We start from the raw sequence: 27,643 nt of genomic DNA on the forward strand, positions 1-27,643 counted from the left end.
CTATTTTGTTTTTAGTTGCTTGGGGACAAGCAACAATTTAAGTTTGGTGTTGTGATGAGCGGATAATTTATACCCTTTTTGGCATTATTTTTAGGTAGTTTTTAGTATATTTTAGTTACTTTTTATTATATTTTTATTAGTTTTTATGCAAAAATCACATTTTTTGGACTTTACTATGAGTTTGAGTATTTTTCTGTAATTTCAGGTATTTTCTGGCTGAAATTGAGGGACTTGAGCAAAAATCTGATTCAGAGGCTGAGAAAGGACTGCAGATGCTGTTGGATTCTGACCCTCCTGCACTCGAAATGGATTTTCTGCAGCTACAGAAGCCCAATTGGTGTGCTCTCAATTGTGTTAGAAGGTAGACATCTTGGGCTTTCCAGCAATATATAATAGTCTATACTTTGTCTAAGATTTGATGGCCCAAACTGGCGTAAAACTCCAGCCAGAGACCCTTTTCTGGCGTAAAATGCCAGAACTGGCACCAGAACTGGAGTTAAACGCCCAAACTGCACCCAAGCTGGCGTTTAACTCCAAGAATGGCCTATGCACGTGAAAGCTTCAATGCTCAGCCCAAGCACACACTAAGTGGGCCCCAAAAGTGGATTTCTGCACTATCTGCACTTAGTTACTCATTTTCTGTAAACCTAAGTTACTAGTTTAGTATAAAAACTACTTTTAGAGATTCATTTTGCAACTCATGACATTTTACATCTCATATTGTATTTTCTAAGGCATGAGTCTCTAAACCCCATAGGTGGGGTGAGGAGCTCTGCTGTGTCTCAATGGATTAATGCAATTACTATTATTTTCTATTCAATCACGCTTGATTCTGTTCTAAGATACTCACTCGTACTTCAATATAGAGAATATGATGATCTGTGACACTCATCATCATTCTCGAACTTATGAACGCGTGCTTGACAACCACTCCCGTTCTACCTGAGCTCAACGTAATCATTGGGTGACAGCTTGAGTGCATATCTCTTGGGTCTTTAATCCACGGACCGAGTCCGTGGGATTAGAACCTTCATGGTAGAGGCTAGAACGAATTGGAAGTGTTCCTGAGATCCGAAAAGTCTAAACCTTGTCTGTGGTATTCTGAGTAGGATCTAGAACGGGATGACTGTGACGAGCTTCAAACTCGCGAATGTTGGGCGCAGTGACAGTGTGGAAAAGGATAGAGAGATCCTATTCCGACACAAGTGAGAACCAACAGATGATTAGCCGTACGGTAGCTGTACCTGCTATTTTTCATCCGAGACGAGAGATCCGACAGTTGATTAGCCATACAGAAACCGTGCCTGGTATTTTTCATCTGAGAGGACGGATGGTAGCCATTGACAACGGTGATCCACCAACATACAGTTTGCCATTGAAGGAAGCCATGCATGCTTGAAGAAGAAGATAGTAGAAAAGCAGAGATTCAGATAACAGAGCATCTCCGGAACCTCAACCTGTTCCTCATTACTGAATCACAAGTACCATTTATTTCATGTTATTTACTTTTCATATACAAAATCATTTTTATCATTAATCTCCTGAATAAGATTTACAAGATAACCATAGCTTGCTTCAAGCCGACAATCTCCGTGGGATCGACCCTTACTCACGTAAGGTATTACTTGGACGACCCAGTGCACTTGCTGGTTAGTTGTACGGAGTTGTGAAAAGTGTAATCACAATTTCGTGCACCACTAGCAACTACCACATTCTTTAGCCAGCTTAATGGGAAGGCGGGCTCATTGTTCTCATCCAAGAAAAAAGGGTGAACACCCTCAGCAGCTCGGACCTTGAAATAATAGTTTCTTAAAATCCCTAAAGGATTCGTCGTACATAGAGAAAACTTTCCTTCCTTGAGTAGCTCGGAAAGAAACCCAGGAGGCTTTCTTCTTCGCTATCCCAGGCTTCGTCAAAACAAAAAGGTAAAGAAAGAGAGTTTGGATAGGTCGGATATCTAGTTCTTGACACAACAATTGGAAGATTTTTATGAAGCCCCAAGAGTTCGGGTGGAGCTGGGAAGGAGCTACGTTGCAGGACCACAGCAACTCGGTCTCAAAAGGGGTAAAAGTAATGGTAATATTCAATTGACTAAAGAAATAGTCATAAGCGTAGTAAAAGGGACGTTCTTTTGGAATCAAAGAAGGAAAACTATTCCTCTCCTCAGGGTCAGGAGACACTAACTCATAATTTTTCTCCTGATCCCTATCACTACAAATTCTATGGTGCCTTCTAAGTCGCACACAGTACTCAGGGTCAGCCACCGTAACACACATCAAAATAATAGAATCCAGCCAGTCAGACATGCCTTCCGGGATCTTGGTAGACATCTCAACAATATTTTTGCGAGAAGACATGGGACAACTATTCCTACAGTGAGAAAAAGGAAAATGGGTTACTACCAAACAACTCGGGCAAATAAGGAAGTAACTCGGACAATAACATATGAACATCAAGAGTTAGATACGTCAGTAAAAGGGAAACCCCAGGATTCATACTAAAATCCAATGGCACCCTTTGGAGGTAGTAACAAGGTAAGAACTAGGAAAGAAGACGATCTATGCCCTAAACATCTCACAACAAGGAAAACACAATCCTTTTCTAGTCATCATCACCAACAAAAACATCAAAATTACAACCTTTCCTACTAACAAGTTTATCACCAAAAGATTGTTAAGCCAGAACAAAAAGAAGCCAGACAACGGGAAAAAGAAACAATAACAGCAACGAAAACCCTAAGCAAGATCACCAGAAGGCACACATTCTTCTCAAAAGATGAGCGACAAGGAAAAATCACAAGTCGTGGATCAAGACATAAAAAGACGCAATCTTTTCACAGAGGAATCAAAGTTTTTCAAAGACAAAGTCAAAGCCTTACATCAAAATCATGCATAGTTGTCGAAGGTAAAAGGAGAAAAGAAAGAAAACACTAACCTGCAGAGGAGAAGACAATAGCGGCTCAAAGTGAAGAACGACGCAGTCCACACCAAACAGTCGCTTCGGGGCAAGGAAAATAGAAGGCTTGGAGGTGCGAAAGTGCAAAGGCAAAGCGCTACAGCAAGCAATGAGACAGGGGCAAGTAAAGGGAATTGCAGTATTAATAAAAAAAATGCAACCTTTAGGATCAAGCCTTTTTAAAGCGGATTTGGTCAAAGTTGTTCACAGACATGCAAAACCAAGACAAAATTATCAAAACAAAAGTATGGAGGAAGAGATACCAACCTGTAAGGAGAGAGGAAACCAAGGAAAAAAGGGGCAACGATCAAACACCCTCAAGCTAAAGAAGACAGAGAAAACTACGAAGCAGGCAGAAGGGATGAAGCACTTTCAAGTGAAACGATGAAAGCAAAGGGTAAAGAGAAGAGAGAAGAAGAAGAAACTGAAAGCAAGTCTTTTGAAATTCAAAATGATAGGTAAAATGGTAAAGATGGAATGGCAAGAGGAGTTAATAAGCATTAAACCCTCGCACGTTTCCAAGGACACAAAAAATGTGCGCTACAAATAAGGGAAGGAAACGCTTTGAATTTTAAAGGATAAACCTAACAGGAGTCATACTGGAGATCGACCCAAGGCGAAATGCTCGAGCTTGATTTCCTCAAAAGGATCAAAAGTCTAAGGGACATGATCACAAAGAGAAAAGTCGAGCTCAAGCAGGGGCACTATTCATACCCTGGGTTGGGCTATCAGACCCGGATTGATTGAAGAAAAAGTGACCGACCTCTTCAGGTCAGGTCCCCTGACCTCTTCTGTAAAAGAGTTCGGCCAAATCGTCAGAAGAGCCCAAAGTAGGCCCGAATGAAGGGACACAGCCCAATCTAAAGGCAGCCAAAGCCTAGAAAGATAAAGGCGGTCCCCTTTTAAGATAAGATGACTTCAGTTAAAGATAAGATAAGATAAACTATCTTATCTCCAGAAAGGTCACTCCACACTACTATAAATACACTGGAGCACCCAGGTATAACTCATACTCTGATTCTACAAAATATCTGCTTAAATTCCATGCTAACTTAGGCATCGGAGTCCCTTACAGGTACCACCATCCTCCGGTGAACACGGATCAGTAGCACTACCAAGGTCCACAAGTCGGATACGACAGCTCTGGCCACCATCGCAAATCTCGACTGAGATTGACCTACAGTTTCAGGTAACCCTCGGAACAGCAAGGAACTAAGTTTGGTGTTCACACACTAACTTAAGTTTAGAAAATCACAAGCATACATGCATGTTAACCATCTCTCAAGTGCTTGGGGAGCAAGCAACTTTCAATATCTCTGTAGAAAGTCATTCAATCTCTTGGAAGAGATATGCACCATCATCTAAGGAGATAAAGAAGGACACAAAAGTTAAAGATGGTGGACACCAAGAGGTTGTATTGTTACTTGATTGTCTCTAGCTTAAGTGTGTTAATTGAAAGTGCAATTGTATCCCTGTTGATTAGTGTCCTTTTAGTCATGATTCATTTGCATTATGTTTGTCTTTCTGCTATATTAGCTTTTTAGTTTAAGTGCTTATGTCATTTCATCTTGCTTGAATTGTATGCTTTGTTCCCTATGCTTCAATAAAAGAGAATGTTATGAAACAGAGAAGAGTAGAAGTCTATTTTGTTAAAAGATAGAATAAAAATCCTAAGGTTATGTGGTGGTGCATGCTTGAGTACTTTGTAAGTTTACAATTAAAGTGGAAGGGTAGAGTGTCCCCTTAAGTATAGGCTTAGTGTGCATTGTATGGAACCTTTGAGAACAGAAGATCCTTGCAAAAAGAAAGAAAGAAGCTGGCGTTAGTGGCCAAATTAGCCCACTAACACAAGCACTAACGTTGGCAATAAAGAAAGAAGAAAAAATGAATAAGCTAGGCACCAATAGCTTGACCCTAAAGATATATGCCTGTGATGCTTTTGTGCTAGGATATGCTTGGATGATTAGGTTCTAATGAGTGCTTCATCACTTGATAACTTGGGTTAACTAACCCAGGATTATCAACCAAAAATCCATTGTCAAGAGCAACCTTACTACAAAGCATTTAGTAACCCAAAGAGGTGCTGGACATCAATGTCTGAAGGATTTGATTGCAAGTCAAGTGCCTGTGGTGTGTATGTATTGAGGAGAGGCTTGAGTTAGTAAGTTTTGAGGGGTGCTTCAACACCTAGCACCTTGAACCAACTGGTTCGGGAGTGTTGACTAAAAGCTTATCATAAAGAGCTGCCTCAACACAGAGCACTAAGCTTCAATAAAAAGAATAAGCCTCTAGCAAGAAAAAGAAAAGCAACAAGTTCAAACCAAGGATCAAAGAATGAAAAGGTTTCATAGAAGCAACAGAGTTAATATTTAAGGGGATGCTATAACTTGGACACCAATAAGTTTATGACCTTCAAAGATATCATGCATGAAACCCCAAAAACTAGGATTGAATATCTTTTAATAAGGGCTTATATCTATCTCTGTTTTCATTCATTATTCTTATGCTTTACTGCTTGCTTGGGGACAAGCAAGATTTAAGTTTGGTATTGTGATGCCTAGGCATCTTTGGCCAGTTTCACAAGCTATTTTCCTTAGTTTTTACTTGGTTTCATGCATTTTATTAGTCAATAAGCAAGCATTTGAATGAATAATGTATGCATGCCTTGATTCAATCAAACATTGTGAATTCTAAACATTTTCATGAGATTGATGCAAGAATTACTTGATGCAAGAATTACTTGATGCAATAAATGATGCATTATCTTGTGATGATGGCAAAGCTTTGATGCATTTGTTTGGTTGATAATAGGCAAGGAGAAGCAAAGGAGAAGCAGAGAAGAAGTAGAGGTTGTGGCATTAGTGGCTAAGTTGGTCCACTAACTCCATGGTTAACGTTGGCTCTACAAGAAGAAGCATGCGTTAGTGGCCAAGTTAAACCATTAACGCCAGTACTAACGTTGCCAAGGAGAAAAAGCTGGCTGGTGCACCGAATTGTGATCACACTTTTCACAACTCTGGTACAACTAACCAGCAAGTGTACTGGGTTGTCCAAGTAATAAAACCTTACGCGAGTAAAGGTCGATCCCACGGAGATTTCCGGCTTGAAGCAAGCTATGGTCATCCTGTAAATCTTAGTCAGGCGGATTCAATTGATTATGAGTTTTGATAATTGAAAGATAAATAAAACGTAAATTAAAATAAAGATACTTATGTAATTCATTGGTGGGAATCTCAGATAAGCGTTTGGAGATGCTTGGTTGCTTCTGAACCTCTGCTTTCCTATTGTCTTCATCCAATCATGCATGCTCCCTTCCATGGCAAGCTGTATGTTGGTGGATCACCGTTGTCAATGGCTACCATCCGTCCTCTCAGTGAAAATGGTCCAGGCACGACTTCTGTACGGCTAATCATCTGTCGGATCTCTCGTCTCGGATGAAAAATAGCAGGCACAGCTACCGCACGGCTAATCATTTGTCGGTTCTCACTTGTGTCAGAATAGGATCTCTTTATCCTTTTTCACACTGTCGCTGTGCCCAACATTCGTGAGTTTGAAGCTTGTCACAGTCATCCTGTCCCAGATCCTACTCGGAATACCACAGACAAGGTTTAGACTTTTCGGATCTTAGGAATGCTGCCAATTGGTTCTAGCTTCTACCACGAAGGTTCTAATCTCATGGATTCGAATGCTCTGTTGTCAGGAGAGGCAAGTCAAATCCATGGATCAGAGACCCAAGAGATTATACTCCAGCTGTCGTCCAATGACTATGTTGAACATCATGTAGACCGCTTGTGGTTGTCAGGCACGCGGATCTTAGCTAAGCGAGTAATGAAGATAGTGGGTGATTGTCACGGGTCACTCCTTCATTCTGACTTAACTGAATTAAGAATGAGAGTATATCTTGGAGAAGAGACATGCGTGAATTGAAAGAGAAACAATAGTACTTTCATTAATTCATGAAGAACAGCAGAGCTCAGCACCTTAATCTATGAGGTGTAGAAATTCCACCATAGAAAATACATAAGAGAAAAATGTCTTTGCATGGCTGTGTGGCCAGCCTCCAAATGTGAAAAATGGCATAAGATTATAAAGGTTTAAATACAATAGGAAAGACTAGTATTTATACTAAACTAGTTACTAAGGATTACAGAAAATAAGTAACTAAGTGCAGATAGTGCAGAAATCCACTTCCGGGGCCCACTTAGTGTGTGCTTGGGCTGAGCATTGAGCTTTACACGTGCATAGGCCTTTTCTAGAGTTAAACACCAGCTTAGATGCCAGTTTGGGCGTTTAACTCTAGTTCTGGTGCCAGTTCCGGCGTTTTTTTATGCCAGAAAAGGGTCTCTGGCTGGCGTTGAACGCTAGTTTGGGCCATCAAATCTCGGGCAAAGTATGAACTATTATATATTACTGGAAATCCCAAGATGTTAGCTTTCTAGCCCAATTGAGAACGCGCCGATTGGACTTCTGTAGCTCCAAAAAAATGCATTTGAGTGTAGGGAGGTCAGAATCCAATAGCATCTGCAGTCCTTTCTCAGCCTCTGAATAAGATTTTTGCTCAGGTCCCTCAACTTCAGTCAGAAAATACCTGAAATTACAGAAAAATACAGTAACTCATAGTAAAGTCCAAAAATGTGATTTTTGCATAAAAACTAATAAAAATATAATAAAAAGTAACTAAAACATACTAAAAACTACCTAAAAACAATGCCAAAAGCGTATAAATTATCTGCTCATCACTGGCGTTAGTGGCCAAGTTAGCCCACTAATGCCAGTGTTAACATGACTCAGAGATGAAAGGCAACGTTAGTGGCCAAAGATGGCTCACCAATGTGACTTAAGGAAAAAAGGGCAATGTTAGTGGCCTAAGTTGGCTCACTAACGCTGCAACACAAGAAGAGGTGCCAACGTTAGTGAGCTAACATTACCCAAATTAGCACACTAACATCTTTGACAATTTCATGAGTTGGAACTGGAAAATTTTGGCTAATGTGCGTATGCACGGAGCAGTGTATGTACGCACAAGAGGAAAATTGACTGGTGTGCACATGCACGAGGCAGTGTGCGTATGCACAGCAAGAAGAACGTTGATGGCCTCGTTAGTGTGCTAACGCCAGTGGCAACGCCAGAATGGAATTTGAAGGCAACGTTAGTGGGACCGTTAGTGCACTAACGGCAGCATTAACGCCAGTTCCAGGGACACTCATGAGAACGTTAGTGAGCTAACGCTAGTGTTAACTTCAGAAAGAGCCACTCAAACTTGCTTCAACTAAGGCCAAAAGCCCACATCCAAGTACTTAAAGACCCATTTGAAGATGAGAAGAAGAGTATATATAGGAGAGTTTTTGAACTTGAAAGGAGGCTGGGACCTATAGGGAACTCTGATAGCAGAGGCTCTGAATTAGATTTTCTTTTTTGCATTTAGTTTACTTTTCATGTACTTTTCTTTTCTCTTTGAATTTTCTGAGCAATGATGAACTAAACCCCACATCATTAGGGGGAGGAGCTCTATTGTAATTCAAATGAATAAATGAAATTTTTCTTCTTCTCAATCCGCTTGTTGTAGCTAAGGGATAACTTTCGTGCTTAATCGATCTATTCATTACCAGAAGGGGGTTTAGATCCATTGAATTTCTATGTGAGCCTCGAAAAGGGAATCATAGAAATTAGTTTGAAGCTCTTTCTCTCACAACTCTCTTGATCAATAAATTCCTGGTTTGAATTGAGATCCTGAGAACTTGTGTGGCTTATGGATAAGAGAATTGAACTTAACCTCTTCTCATGACAATTAGATCAAGGAATTGGCAAATTGATTGTGTTAAGAGAAATTGGGTTGCCAAGGAATTGGGACTCAATTAATTACAATCCGCCATAGATCTACCTCATATGATTGAGAATGAAGTTGAGACCCATTGATTCATGATGGATTATGATATCTCCAATCCCTAATGAATCTCTCCCATTGTTATTCTTCACTTTAATTGCTTTGAGTTTTCTGCTTTCTTTGATTTCCAGCTCCCAAAACCCATTTACATTTCATGCAATTTACCTTTTATTGTCATTTACATTCTTGCTTTTACTTTCTTGTCATTTAAGTTTCAGCTCTTTTAATTTCTTTCCATTTAAGTTTCCGCCATTTACATTTTACCATTTACTTTCAGCACTTTAATTTCCAGCAATTTACACTCCGTTAATTCAATTTCACCAAAATCATAAACTATTAGCTTGACTAGATAAATCTCATAACTAAAGTTGCTTAATCCATCAATCCTTCTGGGATCGACCTCACTCAAAAGTGATTTATTACTTGACGATTCGGTATACTTGCCGAAGGAATTTGTGTTCTACAAATTTCCCCGCATCATTACTCTCATCCGATTTAGGGTTGTCGTACCAATCAAGGCATTATATGCTGAAGTCACATTGACAATAATGAAGTCGATGTTTAGAGTATTGGACTTCAATCCCTTTCCAAAAGTTGTGTACAGGGAGATGAAGCCCAATGGCTTAATAGGAGCATCTCCTAACCCGAAAAGAGTATCTGAATAGGCTTTCAACTCCTTTTCTTCTAACCCCAACTTATCAAATGCCGGCTTAAACAGTATCATGGTGATTACTACCGGATCGTCGTGTTCGGGCACAATTCCTTGTCCGTATTCTTGGTGAAAGAGATGGTGGGAAGATAGGGCCCCTCATTCTCGACTTGGTAGACTTCTTTTAGATGTCTCTTCCGAGATGACTTAGTTAGTCTTCCCCCAGCGAAGCCTCCCGAGTTATGTGTTTGAGAGGATGGGGGGTGGTACCTGCAAGACACTCCAATGTCTAAGTCAGTAAAGAGTTAAGCAGGTTTAGTGTATTGTAACTTAAATATACCTGAGTGTGTCAGGGTATTTATAAGAGATGAGCCAATAACCACCGCTAAAGTAGTTCCACTTCTGATGTTGGATAACCATCCCTTTATCTTAGGGTTGTTGAGATCTCTCTTTTAAAAGTGGGTGAGAGATTCAGGGAGGTAGTTACTTACGTGGGTAAGCATGAGCTGTCCGTTTTCGTCGAATCCGACCTCTATAGGAGGTCGGGTAAACGGTAGAGGCTATCCTCGTAGTTGGGCTTTTCAACCTTATTAAGCTTGGCTTATGTTATGGACCAGGGTATGAACAATAAGTATTTATAAAAATTAACTTCAATTTGGTTTATATTATATAAAGTTTGTGTTCTCAACTTTTAACTTTATTATTTTCATTGTAAAAAATTATTGGTCTTGATATGTGAGGATATTTGCTTATTGTTTTTTGAAGAAAAAATTAAAAAATTCATCTCGTGTATGTTCTTATATCCAAATAGTCATATTGTCCTTAAAATTTAGTAAGGATCAAAGAAAATAAATTCTTTTCATCTTATAACAATCTTGTTTGATTGAATTTGATTGTCACATGGATATCATCATCAATTTACTTTATCAATGTATTATTTTTGTTTATTTGTATGTTTATTTTTTTTAACATCTTTATTTTTATTATTTTTTACTTGCTTTATTTTTCTTATACACCTTTATCAAGGCTTTCAAAAGTATTTTTTGTTTCACTAAAAAGGAAAACAATCAAAAAAGAAAAAATGGATTTGGTACATAAGAGTTTTGGAACCAATGTAAAATTGGATTGAAACGAAAATCATGGATGCTTTTGTATAGTATTCATGATTTGAAAAAAATGAAAATCATGTTTGTTATTGTAATGCAAATTGGAATATACGTACCTTGACTTTAGATTTGTTAGTAATTTAGATTTCTTTTTATTTTATTGATATTTGTGCTTATTATTATTATTATTATTATTATTATTATTATTATTATTATTATTATTATTATTATTATTATTTCTTTTGCTTTTTTTTGGGTACAGAAAAATACCTTTTGGTATGCTATTACACCAAAATTTGAAACAATATAAAATATTTTATATAATTATTTAATTATAATTATTTTTTTAAATGATCAATCACATATAATAATTATTTTTATTGATATAATATTTTATAATTAAATACATGTATATAATTATTTGAAATGATGATAACGTATTAAATTGAATTATCAATAACATAGCAAGAAACTTATGTTTGAAAAAATATTTTATTGATAAAGGCCATATAACATTCAGTATATATGTATAGATAAAGGCTATATTTAAAAGACTATATACATCTATCCTTTTTATTGAGATATTTAAAAAGTCATATTTGACTGCTGAGATTTTCTTTTAAAAAAAACTTATACGAGAATGTTTATTTAAAATAAGTACTTAAATTTAAAAATTCAAAAATAATAAGATTGATTTTATTTATAATTTTTTAATTTAAAAATAATACGAGTACATTGATTTTTTTAATTTAAAATTACTGATTTTAAACCGTTATTTTTTTTGAAACTGAATAAATATAATTGATCATATGAGTAAAATAATATGAATAAGTTTATTTTTATCAAATTAAATTAAATTATTAATTTAAAGTATATTTATTTAAATTTTAAATTAAAAATTTTATAATTTAAAATTTTAAATTATGTGAATTAAATAAAACTATAAAAATATACCAATACAATCCAAATTGTACAGAAATAGGAATAAGTTCGCCGCTCGCCGCATCAATGGGCGAACTTGTTAGTTTCAATGAAGCTTGCCAATGTAGTAAGCTAACTTGTTCCAATTCAAAAAACAAAACAATTTTGGAAAATAAAAATAAAAAAATTTGTTTTAGAAATTAATAATTATTTTTTAATTTATTTTAGAAAATTTTCCCAATGCTAACTGTAAAGTATATTAAGTCCTATATTATCTGAAAATAAAACATATTTTTTATAAGTGTAAAATAAGATCTCTTAATATAACTTTTAGGTTAAATCAGACAAATTTAATTTCTTATAATAACTTCTATAATCACTGAATGTCAAGATTTAAATCAATTATCCAAGGGTTAAAAAAACTTGTCTAAAATAACTTACTCCAGATTTTGAAACTACACAAGAATAGACCATCTATCTATCTATGAGAACTTTACTCTTAATATAATCTATATATGCCATCCATGAATATTAGTATTATTGCCAGAAACATAATCAACTGCTAAAAGATTTTGTAAACTCTATGCAAATAAAAGAAAAGAGATGTTGGCAAAGTATATGTCAACCTTTCCATAGTACAAAGCTTTCTACCTTTGTTTTTTAGCTTTCATGCCAGTTCCTGCCAAGGGTGAACAGTAATTAGTAAGTAAGTAGAAGACCAAACATATGAAACCATTATGCAATTATTTATGACTCAAAATTATTAGGCAACTTAATTAAAATTTAAAACTATTATAGGTGCTGATCCCAAACAATATCAATTTTTTTCAATTTTGTTATCAACTCAAAAGTTGTAGTTGAAACAACTCTAAAGAATTGTCGGAAAAAAATATGAAAAAGTTTGCTTCACAAAAATTTTGTCACGACTGTGATTAAACTTTTTTTAGGTTGTGTTTGACAAGTATTTCAATATAAAAAATATAATGATACCGAAATAAGGTAAACTCCTTTATTTGACCATTTCTCACCATGTATCGCAAAGAAAATATCCCTCAACTTTCTAGTAAACTTGCAATTTCAAAAGAAAGTATTTATAATTCTTGGGTATTGTCATGCGTGGGTTACATTAAATAGGGAAGATAAATCAAATTCTGACATTGCAAAGCAAAGATAAGAGCAAATTATGTAACCGACCTTTCTTTTTCTTGTCACGGCAGAAGGTACTTCCACAGCAGCATTGAAATGCTTTAATAGGATGTTCCTGATCATCAAAGTCAATACCATAATCCTGCAAATAATTCTTCGTTATATCTTGTATTCTTATCCATGAGGGAAACTTTAACAAATTCATAGAAACATTTGATGCGTGTAGCTTTCAACTTAATTAATTAGATTAACTTAGGTTATTGGTACTCTATCATCTCATCCAAGCATGTAGGATTTAATATATACACCCTTCCTAGTGGTCTCAAATTTGAATCCCGGATAAGGATAGAAAAATATTAGTATTAGGAGGGATAACTACAGTTTTTCAAGTTGAACTAGTCATATTCCTAATAATAAGATCTAGATACAGGTGGTAACGACCAATATATAGGAACATAAAAAGATTCAGAGGGCATGAGATATGACAATGGTTTATGAATATTAAAAATCATAGGCCGTCTCATTTCTTTCATAACTAAAGAATCTAGAAGGGATAGAGTCTGTTATTGTTATAACAGCTAATAACGATCTGGCTGTTAGTGACAGCCGCAACAAACAAATTGGTTGATAACACTAATATTTTCCGTTGTACCAGTGATTTTCACTCGTAATGAAAATATCATAGATTATCTCCTACTCCCAAATTCCCTGGATTCTCTCATTTCTTACACAGGTATCGCACAAAAATGTTTTGTGCTATCATTCCGTTGACATTTTTCTGTAGATTTAACTTTCATACAATGACAGTAAATTTATGGATTATATATGATAAAGAAATTTGCATCCTCTAAATTTTGAATTTTTATAATAGAAGGTAAAATGTGATTTTTTTTCCCATTTATTTCATAGGTGGGATCAAGAGAAAATATGAGAAAGAAACTATTCAAGAGTGAGAGATAATACTTTATCCTCTAAAGTAAAATTTAAAATTTAGAAGATCCAAATCTATGATAAAGGTTACTTTAGGAAAGAGAGTTGTGCTTTAAATCTCTCCTATATTCTCATTATATATAGTAGAAGTAGATGACAATACATGATAGAGCATCAAAGTTAAATTCAAATAAAAAACCGGTGAAATTCCAATTAGCTTACCCATGTCAACTCTTTGTATGCTTTCACTTTCCTATTAGTAAAGAGAGCAATCTGTCAACAAGGAACATAAATTCTCAAAGTTGGTTTCATTTTCTTTTATTAAATGAAGTGAAACAATCCATTTGTAAGATTTTAAGACAAATTTATTAAATACTTTTGTTGATGTAGCATGCTTGACCATTTATGTAAATTTTTTTCATATTGACATTATATCAATGTTAAACTTAGGATAGATTTGGCAAAGTTTATTGAGAGGTTTTTGTTCTTTCAAAAACATAAACATCTTACTCTGTGTTTGATAAATAAAAAATATTATGTGTTTGTATATATAATTTTTAAAAATTAAAAATATTTTTAAAAGCACCTTTAAATACTTTTCAAAATTAAAGAATCAAATTTAATTTTACATATTAATGAATAATTAAATTTGTTCTTACTTTTTATCACATATATTTCTATTAAAGTTATTTTAAATTTTAAAAATTTTTATCAAAAATAATTATTATAACTTATACTTATTATAAGCCACTTTTATTGAGATTTACTAAAATAACTACTATAATTTTTAAAAAATTATTTTTAATAAATTAAAAGTACAAGCTTTACCAAACTCACCGTTGATATAAGGCTTGGTTTGTATTGCTGTTAGTAGTAAAATTGAATAGGATGGAACAAAACAAAGGGGAATGAAACTAAGGGATTTTTCTTTTTAAATAAATAAAATAAATATTTTATTTACCGAAATAGAAAATTTGTAGTGTTTTTACCGAAATGCGTCGCATCTCTTATCTCGTCTACAGTGTAAACGAGATAAGATTATACGTATCTCGTTTACACTATAAACGAGATAAGACACGAGACGACGTGGCCGTATCACGTTTGTACACGTATTGTGTAAAGTCTTTATCTCGTATATAGTGTAAATAGATATGTGTAATCTTATCTTGTTTACACTGTAAACGAGATAAGAGTGGATAATGTCTATATATATGTATCTCGTCCATAGCCTTGATTAAGAGCTTTTTACTTTCATTTCTTGGCTTTTTCTCCCATTTTTACCCTTTTCTAATCATATTTCCGAATTACTTAAAGAAGATGGTGCGCACTGATAATCACGATTGAAATATTAACAGACTAAGCGCGACTTGGTACATGACAAGGGCAGCCGACTTTGAGGTTGGTGTTGTTTTTTGTCTTATGCTTATGTTAAAACATAGATGTGTTGCCATACTTAGGATACTTTTATAGAGGTAGTATGCATTATATGTTAGGCGGCAGAATATATGGTTAGGAATGATTTAAATGTTAGGATACGATGTTAAACATACTTTAAAATACTTTAAAATGGATTTGTTAGTTAAATATTTGTTTAGGTTTATTTTTTTAATCTAAGTAATTATTAGGCATATGTTTATTAATTTAGTTACTAATCTAGGTTATTAAAAATTTCTAGTAAACTTAATTAAGTAGCAAAATGTTTATGTTTGTATTTATTAAATATTTAAGTAAATAACTTTTTTTAAATTTCTTGTTACTTAAACTAAGTTATCAAGTTGATAGTGTACTTTATTCGGGTATGTCTAAAACGAGCACAACAATTATGTGCTTATTAGATGCACCATATTTATATAGACCGTTAGATTTGATTAGATAAAAATTAAAGGCTAATGTAAAAGAAGAGAATTGATGGACTCTAATAAATACAGAATATCCTAGTACATAAATAAATGCTTTAAATGACATTACTTTAATACACAATACTTTAAAGGATAATAGAATATTTGATTCTTGAATAATTAAATATAAAACATATAAATACAAAAATATGAATATTCTTTATTCCATAAGATTAATTATTATGCAAAAAATTTTTATGATATTAAAAAATTATATTAAAATAAAATTTTAAACTGTAACATAAAAATATAAAATAATTAAAATTTTATTTAATATTACTTGACAAATAATTAGATTATTATATTCAAAATTTATTAACTAACTAATTTTATTAAAGATATTATTATATAATATAATTTTTCATCAAAATATTTTAAAAATATAATTTATTTAATATTATATATAATACATGAAAATATTAACCTTTTTATTTTTTTTATTTTTTTTTAAAACAGAATAAATAATATAATTCTAAAAACATACCCATCATATTACATACTTATTTATATTAGTAAGACCTAAACTAATTAAGCTTATGTAATTAAAAATATAAAACATATAAATACAAAAAAATAAAAATATTTTTTATAACAAAATTTTAACCAAATAATTAAAAATGATTGAATGTTTTGTTTAAATGAAAAATGCCGCAGCTTTAGTATGATGTACTGAAATGCAAAATGTTAGAATATAATAATAGTTAAACCTAGAATTTTGATCCTAATTTTATGAAAAATGACCTCATTTAGCTTTTTGTAGTTAATTGTCACACATATAAAAATATAAAGTTTATATATTCTTTTTCTTTTTCATTCTTTTTTTTTCTTTCAAAACTTCTATCTTTTTAATATATAGAATGAGTGCCTATCCTAAAATGAAATTTATATAGCGTTGCTCTATGTTTTAAACAAAAATATGATTTGAACATATTCTTTATGATGGTCTTAACCAGAAACAGAAAAAATATACAAATATTTAAAAATGCCTTAAATAACATTGTTATATATTTTTTATTTTATTATATATTATTTTAAAATACTTGGAAATATTAAAAATAAAAAATAATCTTATTATAAATATATAATTTAAATATTATATATATGAAACTTTAAATGTTAATTTTAATAAATAAAAAATATTTATTTTATTATATTTATATGTTTTATATTTTTAATTATGTAAGTTTGATTAGTTTATATCTTACTAATATAAGTAAATATATAATGTTATAGGCATGTATTTAGAATTATATTATTTTTATTCCGTTTTTCTAAAAAAATATTGAAAAAAATAAAAAAGGTTAATATTTTCATGTATTATATATAATATTTTAAATAAATTATATTTTCAAAATATTTTGATGAAAATTTATTTTATATAATAATATCTTTAACAAAATTAGTTAATTAATAAATTTTTGAATATAATAATCTAATTATTTGTCAAGTAATATAAAATAAAATTTTAATTATTTTATATTTTTATGTTACAGTTTAAAATTTTATTTTAATATAATTTTTAATATTATAAAAATTTATTGTATAATAATTAATCTTATTGAATAAAGAATACTCATATTTTTGTATTTATATGTTTTATATTTAATTATTTAAGAATAAAAGATTATGTTATCCTTTAAAGTATTGTTTATTAAAGTATTGGCATTTAAAGCATTTATTTATGTAGTAGGATATTCTGTATTTATTAGAGTCCATTAATTCTCTTCTTTCACATTAGCCTTTGATTTTCATCTAATCAAATCTAACGGTCTATATAAATATAGTGCATCTAATAAGCACATAATTGTAGTTATTTGTTAAAATAGGTGACTTATAAGTCAAATTAATTCGTTATGTATACGTTTGTTGGTAGAATGTTTTACGTTGAAATTCTTATAGCTTTTTAGGTTTACCCAGGAGAGTAAATCACAAACTCCCACCACTGGACGCCATTGTCCCGTACCTCAGGGAGGCTGGGTTCGGCGACGAGTTACCACTCAGGGATTTTTTATTCGACAACTCCCTGATCACGGCATTTGTTGAGCGCAGGCGCCCAGAGACCTACACCTTCCACCTACCGTGAGTTGAGTGCACGATTACCCCATAGGACGTCGCATACCACCTCGGGCTACGCGCTAACGGAGAGCCCGTGAGTGGTTACTTTCATGACTTTTATACATGGTACAAGATCGGGCCTGGCAGTTAGTTGAGAAGCTACTCGGTGTCAGGCCTCCTGTAGTCCAGCTACAGAGAGTGCAGAGGAAGGAGTCTTTCTCCTTGAAGCTGACATGGCTTCAAGAGTGTGTCCGACAGATGTCGCCCGATACTGATGATCCAGCCATTCTCCAACAATATCCGAGGTGCTACATACTATTGATAATCGGAGGTTGCCTGATGACTGATAAGTCCAATAATCAGGTTCATCTCCAGTGGCTCCCACTACTGGATGACTTTCAGAGGTGCCGATCTCTATCTTGGGGATCTGTGGTGGTTGCATGGACGTACCATTCCCTATGTTCTACGGCATACCACTCCACCACAAATATCGCAGGCTGCACTCCTCTGCTGGTATCTTGGATATATCAGAGGTTCCCTAAATGGTGTCCACCTGAGCGACAGATTTACATGTAACCTATAGATGCGACGTAACTGTTTAGTTTGGTTTTACTATTCATCATTTTTCTCATAATGATATTATGATAGATTGACTGAATGGTGGTTAATCTTGCAAATGTCCACAGGTTGATTAGCATGACACAGCAGAGCAGGGACCAGCACGAGCAAGAGAGTCCTACGATAGTGTCAGGAGTTAGATCAGTTACTCCAGAATGAGCTATGTGAGTTACCCTTTTATTTGGTTAAGTTGCATAGATTACTCAACCTTTTATAGCACCTGTCACTTATCATTCTTCACTACATCTGTTATAGTTCACGTGGATGCCATATGACGACTCTGTACTACAGGATATTTGCCAGCTATGGCTGAAGGAGGAGGCAAAGTGGGGGACATGGATGTCTGTTGTCCCCTTCGTCTACTTCAACATAGTTGAATTCTACCATGCCGATCCTGTGAAGTGCCAATTCAATGGCGAGCAGCCAGTGCCAGGGGACTCGGTTAATGTCGACAAATTCCTAACTACCACAGGGCGTGTGAGTACGTCTGGTGGCCTACTAAGCTTCGTAAGTGGTACGATCAGTAGAGGGATCGGTTTGGGGAGGGACACTGGATATCCATTCAGCCGTGCTTGGACTATCACCCAACGTGGGAGTATTGGCATTGGTATAGACTAGCTTGCCGTGTCAGACACTTGTCGGGATAGGATGTGCTTGATGACCCCAGGTTGTTGGACTTACTGGTTTGGGTGTGAGAGGTGGGTCATCTGGATGAAGTCTGACGAGCTAGATCCACCGCCACTAACGTCCCTACCTTCTGCAGAAAGTTCCATCACTTGTTCCGCTATAATTCTCCTATAGATGTCAAACATCAAATGCACATGCTCGTCGCCATGGAGTCAAAACAGACGAAATTGAAAAACTTCATTTTCCATCGGTAATAGCAACCTATACCCCACCTTTCCGATCTCTTTTCTTCTGCTACCACCGACGCTACTCAATATCAAACTCTTCAACTTGGACAAAGAACTTACGCGCCAGGTATGCAACAGAATGGGATTCTTGCACTCAAATAATACCCCAGTATCACTATTTCTCATACGACAATTTGTATACACACTTACAATAAAGTATCCACTACTATTAGACATTTTGGCTTATTTTTGGAAGAAAAAGGTAGAGAAAAAGTAGTGAAATGTTTATAGAGAATACAAAGGGTTGCACATCCTTTTGTAGCTGTTGGAAATTTGTCTTTACGTATTTCGTTTATAGTGTAAGCGTCATATTTATTCACTTATCTCGTTTACAGTGTAAACGATATATACACTTCATTTCTATGTGGCCTTATCTGATTTACAGTGTAAACAAAATACGTGTAATGTTATCTCGTTTGATGCGACGCATTTTAGTAAAAATGGTATAAATTATTTATTTCGGTAAATAAAATATTTATTTTATTTATTTAAAAAAATCCTAAAACTAAGTAAAGTGATATTATATAATTGTTCCGTCTATTCATTGGATATTTTAATAATGGAACAGATTGATATTCCATTCCCAATTACTTAAGCATACCAATGGAATGGAATGGAATATGAAGGCAAGAATTGAATTGGATGGAATAGGTTTTATCCTTTGTTGTTCCACACTATTCAATTTTATTGCATTCCGATCATGGAAAATATAATTTTACCTTTTCATTCCATTCCACACTTGTTCCACTCTAATCTAAAACATAATTATGAATATAAAATGAGAAAGTATAGGAACAAACTTTTTAGTTAGCCAATATTAGTCAACTTTAGTATTTAGATTTATAATTTAGAATTTAGAGTTAAAGGTTTATGACTTAGAGTATAGAATTTATGATAAATAAAATAATTTTAAAAAAGTTTGCCAATATTAGCTAAAAAAAAGTTGATTACTTAACATTACTCATAAAAATTAACCAGTCTTACATGATAATAGTGGCGATCAGGAATCTCCACTTCAACAGGAATGTCTATCAAATTTGCATCAAAGCATCTGGAATTTTGAACACAAAAATCAATATTAGAAATCAATATATAACAACAACATTAACAACCATCAAATCTTATTCCATCTCAATAAGCAACACCTTAAAAGAAAAAGACTAAATAAAGAAAATCTCCGATAATAAGCAGTGAATAAATGGAGAAAAAGAAAACAATAGAAAGAAGTAAATAAAAATAACTAAACAAGAAAAACAGTTAATAATTGATAAACTAAAAAGATTCAAGTGCACATTTGATTAGAATATTCAAGAGAGACCACATTGTAGATTTTTTGGTTTATAAAGTCAAGTGCACATGACCTACAATTGAAGAGGGTAGGTTGTTAGGATTTAGGAAACATTTTGGGGGTAGTATATAGCAGGAAAAATAAGAAGAGTTAGAAGACGAAGAGTGAAGCAGCAACAAACTCTGTTTAGTGGTTGAGATAGTATTTAAGAAGGTAAAGTGGTGTAAATTGAACGAGAGGATCATTTTTTGTTAGTCTTGCCATTCACATTAGTTTGTAAGGAATCAAGGTCGCTGTTCTACAACAGAAGAGAATAGGAAAAACATGTGAACATAGAGGTCAATGACACCATAAAGATGTACATTGGAACTTATTCTTTGAGATAGAAGAGTTAGTTGCTTACAAACTAATGTAAACAGAAAGAGTAACTGCAACTGACCCCACTCATTCTATAACAACCTTGTAACCACTTTTCCTTCTTATAATGCCAGCTCAGCAACTACTTAACAGAGTTAGTTGCTGCCTTACACTCCCTCTTGTAGCTCTTTTTATGTCTCCTGCTATACAATATCCCAGACAGTTCCTAACATAAAGTTAAATGAGATATATGATGTTGTAGTCGGTTTGTTCATGTAAAAAGGTTATTTTATTTTTACATCAAAAGAGTTAACCACCTAGCCAATTCAATGATTCCATCACATAAGGTGTGTTTGGAACAGAAAAAAGTTAGAACTGAAATCAATTAAGCTGTAAATCAATTATCAAAAATAAGAATTGAATCAATTCAAATTTATTATTTACATCCTTTATCCAATCTTATCTAATTATATTGTACAACCTACCACCACTGCTAGACCACCGCTACCTCCCTCTCCAACCCCCTCCCCCCTTCCCAACTCTCTTTACACTAATATTTAGAGCACAAAATAGTTTATTAGTTATATAGATTCAAAATTAATTCTACTCTATGTAAATCCTATAAAAAAGAAATATTTCAAATAAAAAGAGATAGAAATTCATTGGACTTCAAATTAATTCATTTCTTTCTTTCTCTTTCCCAAACCCAAACAATAAAAGTCATTTAAAATTGAAATGAAATCAATTTCAATTTTTTGGGGTTCCAAACACACTCTAATAAATAGTGATCACGCTAATACAATTTTAGGCAAAAGTCATTGTGTTAGCTCATTTTTACCTTTGATTAAAAAGTTTTGGTTCTTAAATTTGATAAATTTTTATTTTTTGGAACGCAACCATTTAAAAGATAAATAAGATGTACCTATGATTGATAAACCTTGCAATATTTCCATTATAAGTTGCATCTAAGCACAGTGCCTCATCATCCTTTAACACCCTTTCTGAGCCCCAATCTGCATCAAGGGTTACAGGATATGTATGTCTGTCCTTGCTGCTTTTGTGTAATACCCTTTCATACAATTCTGCATTGGTTAATATTTCTCCGACGTACTCACATACAAAGCAGCCTTTGGGCAAATCTTCTAGTGTTCTAATGCCCCAGCCCTTTCCTTCCTGAGTCAAGAATACCTGCAGATTAGAGAATCACAATGTACCCCATCATATATCAAATATTCAAATTCATTAAATGAACTAATAAAATAGTGGCTGGGGAAAGGCCGCTCCAATAGGGTGTAACATAGGCAGCCAAACCTAATTTAGGCATTAGTCACTCAGAAAACACAGTTTGATTAATTTGTGGTAACTTTTTTAGTGAATGATGGCACATTGATAGACTTATCAAGTTCATGCCATTGAATGTAGGTTTGTGGATGAGACCTTGTATAGATACCTTGTACTAAAAGAATGAAAAAGACAAGATACTCATAGAAACCTAGTATGATATCATAAACCAACTACGCCAAAAGCTTAAGATGGTGAAAGCTTATAAATGTTTTTTGCATTTAACAGAAATTATTAATGCAGAAACCAAGAAAAAAGATTGAAGTTTTATGCGACACGAGCTCCAAAATGTTATCTTAGTCATGTTACTCTAACATTCAAACACCATTACAACAAAGATCTAAAACATTTATATTGAATGTATAAAATGTTGTCCACTTGTAGCTAGACGATGGAATTGTCAGTTGGTAGACTAACAAATACCAAACTTATGTTGTGATCCAACAGAAACAAATAGGTTAGTACAAGATGTACTGCTAGCTAGAAGTTAAGCATTTTTTTTATTTAAAAAATTCAAATAGAAAAAGATGACACCTTCACGGCTTCACCACATGAAGAAAAAATTGATGATTATGATCATAAACTAGATAGTATCATAGGTGGATAAGAAGAATGATTCAGAGTCATAAACAAGAAGTTAAAAAGGTTCCTATAGTGAAGTTTTGACTTGCCATTAGAGTCCATATAACAGTCATAGAAAATTGAAATTAAGGAAAATAAATAAAGCCTAAAATAAATTGCAAGATTAATCAGATAACAATTTACCTGCAGTTTACATCTTAAACCTCGCTGCACTACCCGATTTCCACACTGCATATCACATCCACATTTCCTCCAACATTCCTTTATAAACTTTCTAACCAAATGCCCCTTGCATTCTTCAGGCATGTGCTCACTCCCTTTATAAATTGGGCATTCTTGACAATACACAAAATGATATGGCTGAGGTTTGATTTTCATAGCTATGCATGCTTCTAAGAACTTTTCCTTCAACAAACCTTCTCGAGTATAAGCAAACTCCCCACCAGTTTCTTGAGAACATGCACAAGGAAATGTCAAAGAAAGACAGTTGCCTAAACAATCAGAACAACAACCCTCATCCGCAACCCGAGCAAGTGAAATGTTCACATTAGCATTTTGATAGATTATATTATTTGGTATGTAATTAAACTTAGGCAACTCCTCACTTCCAGTGTCATCTAATAATGAAATTACAACCTTTTCAGAACCTTTTGTTATGTCACTCAAAAATTGAACATAACTATTTTCAGCATGAACAATAGCTTGTTGTGCCATTTTTGTTAAATTGGCATGGTTGAGATTTGGCCCATATTGATAAAGAGCTGATATAGATTTGAAACGACAATTTACATTTGAATCATCGCATGGGCCTCTAGAATTATGTTCAGGATGAATAACAGCTCGTTGTACCATGTTAGTCAAATTCGCATGATTGGGATTTGGCCCATTTTGATAAAGAGATGATATAGATTTGAAACGAGTATTTATGTTTGAATCATCGCATGGGCCTGCAGAATTATATTCAGGATGGACAACAACTTGTTGTACCATGTTAGTCAAATTGGCATGATTGGGATTTGGCCCATTTTGATAAAGAGCTGATATAAATTTGAAACGACGATTTACATTTGAATCATCACAAGGGCCTACAGAAAATCAGCAAGACATTCACTTGAGAGCAGTTAGTATGAATATATATGTAAAAGAAGTTAAAACGTTCAACAAAGTATGAATTGTCTTCTAGTTTCATCATGTCTTAAGAATAACAAGGAAGCAAGTTGGAAATTTTTTTATTATTTGGACTTAGAAAGGGAATTCAGGTCTGTGAAAGAACAATAATAACAATAAAAAAATTAATGTGATAATTTTCTCTTGTAGCATTTATAAGAATCCAAGGAAAACTCCACTAAGTTTTGCACTAAACAAATCCAAGCTGCTGAATCTTATCTCAAATTAAGTACTGTCTCAGAAAAGTCTCCTTAAACATAATAAGAAATTTTCATTCCAAACAAGTACATCACATTGTTGCATAGATTACATACTGTCATAAAACTTTAGACTCTCGTCCACAAACTGTGAAAGCTAATCCTTGAAAATAGGTCCTAGGAACATAGAGTTGTTATGACATATGAGACATCTACAAGAATTCATTGTGTTGTCTTACATTTCTTTTCATGGAAGAAATATAAGAGGTGTTACTAATGCAAATCAATTTACTTTTTCATAATACTTATCTTCTACTCGGATGAAAAATCATAAGGAGGACAAAAACATTTAACATTGAAAATAAAAGAAATTTGGATCATAACCGATGTAAAAGTAAAAACAAAACAAGACACCAAAAAGAAAAAGAACAGAAACAAAACCAAGCAAAACTAAAAAGGTATTAGACATCCAGGCTTGTTTGGTAACTTTGGTTTATATTTTCATTTTTTATGTTTTTGGTTTCCAAAAATTTGAAAAGAAAAAAAAAAGTGAAAAAATAAAATCAGATTTTCTGCTTTTATTTTTTTCCTTCACAAATTCAGAAAATAAAAAAATATAAATATAAATCAAAATGTCTCAATTATAAACTATTTCAATTATATACTCTGGCATGAAAATTACCTTTAAGATGTGATGAAACAGGTCCAAGATGTAATTTCGGTTTCTTAGCTTTTAGTATTATAAGTTCTTTCTCATAACGATCACTTGACATATGTATCTTCTGGATGTGGGAACGGCTAGATCCATCAAAATAATCTCCACAGTGCCCTGCAGATGCTGCATTCTCATGGCACAATTTTCTACTATCTCTAGCATCCATGCAAGATAAACTTGAGATAATTTCTACCTCACTCAACCTTGTCTGCAATGGTTGAGAACTATTTGTCAGTTTTATATCTTCTTTAGATGCCTGAGATGGCCTAATGATTTCCTTTTTGGATGTCTTTGAAAGTATTTCATTGTCCTCTACAGATATCATCTGTAGTTTCAGTCTTGCTCTTTCTCCATCATGATTACTGATTGGAGCTTTTCCCTTACCTTCCCCTTGCTATATTTGGAAGAAAATGATGTGTTATTAACAACAAATATATTCTAGACAAAAAGTGCAAAAGAGATAATTGATGTAGATTCAAGTGAAGCAATAAAAATAACTTTATCCTTGAATATAAAACACTTCAAATTGAAAGGACTATTGATCAAATTGATGTGTATATAGACAGATAAAAGAAGTTTGTAGAAACCTGATATTCCATTGACTCAAAGTATGCATGTACAAGTGTTTGATAATTGTCTTCTTCAATAAGCTCCCAGCTATTACCATACACTTTGAGCAACCTTTTCAAGACAGGCCTCACCTCATCATCAGAAATGCCTAAGGTCCTCATAGCATTATAGGCATTGGTAACTCTAGGATTAGGTGCCATGATAGTCTCAAAAATTGATTTCACCCAACGCTCTAAATGGCCCTTTTACTAAAACTCACTACCAACTTGAACTACTTCTCCTACATATCCCAAAATGGGAACAAGATACAATACTATGCATTTAGAGGAAAGATACAAAATGAGATCAAGTTATAATACTTTGCATTTAGAAGAAAGATACTGGACAACGAATTAAAGTGAACACAATAGAATCAAAGGAAAAAAGCAATAATTTCAAAGATCATATCGATGGAGGATGTGGTGTATATAGGATAGTGGCATTCGGCCCCCTATACAGCTTTACTCAAGCAGTGCAAAGTCACCCAAAAGGGCATGTTGCCAAGTTGCTAGAATATAGTTATACATTTAGAATTTCACTTTATATATAATAATGATAAAATTATCTAATGAACACTCACATAAATCAAGCTCAACAAAATTAGACACAATATCAAGGGTTTGAATTGATCAAATTCATAAAAACTTTTACTAAAATGAACAAAACAATAAAACCATAACTTACTACAGAACTAAAAGCGAAGAATAGCTCGCACAAAAGAAGTCACCCAAGGGGGTATGTAGCGAGATTGCTAAATTCTAGTTATACAGATAGAATTTCACTTTATATATAATAACGATAAAATTGTCTGATGAACACTCTCGTAAATCATGATCAACAAAATTTGACACAAAATCAAGGGTTTAAAGAGATCAAATTCATAAAAAATTTTGCTAAACTAAACAAAACCATAAAACTATAACTTACTACAAAACCAAAAGTGAAGAATATAGCTGCCATAATAGAAGTCACACAAGGAGGCGTGTGACTAGGTTGCTAAACCTAGTTATACAAATAGAATTTCACTTTGTTTAAAATAACGATAAAATTATCTGATGAACACTCACATAAATCAAGATCAACAAAATTAGACACAAAATCAAGATTTTTAAGATATCAAATTTATCAAATATTTTGCTAAACTAAAAAAAATCACAAAATCATGACCTACCACAGAACCAAAATCGAAGAATATAGCTTGCACAAAAGAAGTCACACAAGGGGGCATGTGACGAAGTCGCTAAAACCTAATTCGACAGATAAAATTTTATTTTTTATATAATAATGATAAAATTTTCTGATAAACACTTATATAAATCAAGATCAACAAAATTTGACACGAAATCAAGGGTTTAAAGAGATTAAATACTTAAAAAATTTTGCTAAAATGAACAAAGTCATACAACCGTAACTTACTACAGAACCAAAAGCGAAGAATATAACTCGCACAAAAGAAGTTACACAGGGGGGCATGCGCGCGAGGTTGTTAAAACCTAGTTCTATAGATAGAATTTCACTTTATATATATAATAAGAATAAAATTGTTTGATGAACACTTACATAAATCATGATCAACAAAATTTGACACAAAATCAAGGGTTCAAAGAGATCAAATTCATAAAATTTTTTTCCAAATTGAACAAAATCATAAAACCATAACTTACTAGTGAACCAAAACCGAAGAATATAGCTACCACAAAAAAAGTCACACAAGGGCGCGTGTGACTTGGTTGCTAAAACCTAGTTATACATATAGAATTTCACTTTGTATATAATAACAATAAAGTTTCCTGATGAACACTCACATGAATTAAGAACAAGAAAATTTGACACAAAATCAAGATTTTTAAAAGATCAAATTCATCAAACATTTTGCTAAATTGAACAAAATCATAAAATCATAACTTACTACAGAACCAAAAGTGAAGAATATAGCTGTCACAAAAAAGTTACACAAGATGGCATGTGGGCAGGTTGCTAAAACCTAGTTATATAAATAGAATTTTACTTTGTATTTAATAACAATATAGTTGTCAGATGAACACTCATATGAACCAAGAACAACAAGATTAGACACAAAATCAAAATTTCTAAGAGATCAAGTTCATCAAATATTTTGCTAAACTAAACTAAAAGATAAAATGATGACCTTCTACAGAGCTAAAAACGAAGGAAACAACTCGCACAAAAGAAGTCACACAAGGGGGCTTGTGGCTAGGTACTTAAAACCTAGTTATATAGAACGAATTTTACTTTAGATATAATAATGATAAAATCATCTTATGAGCACTCACATGAATAAAAAATAATA

General features: G+C 33.3%; 1 protein-coding gene across 1 annotated transcript in view; it reads right to left on the minus strand.

Annotated features, from left to right (window-relative positions):
• The window catches only part of LOC107615621 (uncharacterized), a 49,993-nt gene extending 24,500 nt beyond the window's left edge, over positions 1–25,493 (minus strand). The window contains exons 1-7 of the mRNA XM_088499006.1: positions 25,311–25,493; positions 24,691–25,117; positions 22,828–23,729; positions 21,644–21,909; positions 20,061–20,127; positions 13,814–13,864; positions 12,672–12,803 (exon numbers count right to left, since the gene is read on the minus strand). Coding sequence (XP_088355132.1) covers positions 12,672–12,803; positions 13,814–13,864; positions 20,061–20,127; positions 21,644–21,909; positions 22,828–23,729; positions 24,691–25,117; positions 25,311–25,493 — 2,028 coding nt within the window. The remainder of the gene's footprint in view (positions 1–12,671; positions 12,804–13,813; positions 13,865–20,060; positions 20,128–21,643; positions 21,910–22,827; positions 23,730–24,690; positions 25,118–25,310) is intronic.
• Positions 25,494–27,643: the final 2,150 nt, after the last annotated feature.

The sequence above is a fragment of the Arachis ipaensis genome, chromosome B9, assembly GCF_059453495.1.
Source record: "Arachis ipaensis isolate K30076 ecotype BB chromosome B9, ASM5945349v1, whole genome shotgun sequence".
Lineage (NCBI taxonomy): Eukaryota > Viridiplantae > Streptophyta > Magnoliopsida > Fabales > Fabaceae > Arachis > Arachis ipaensis.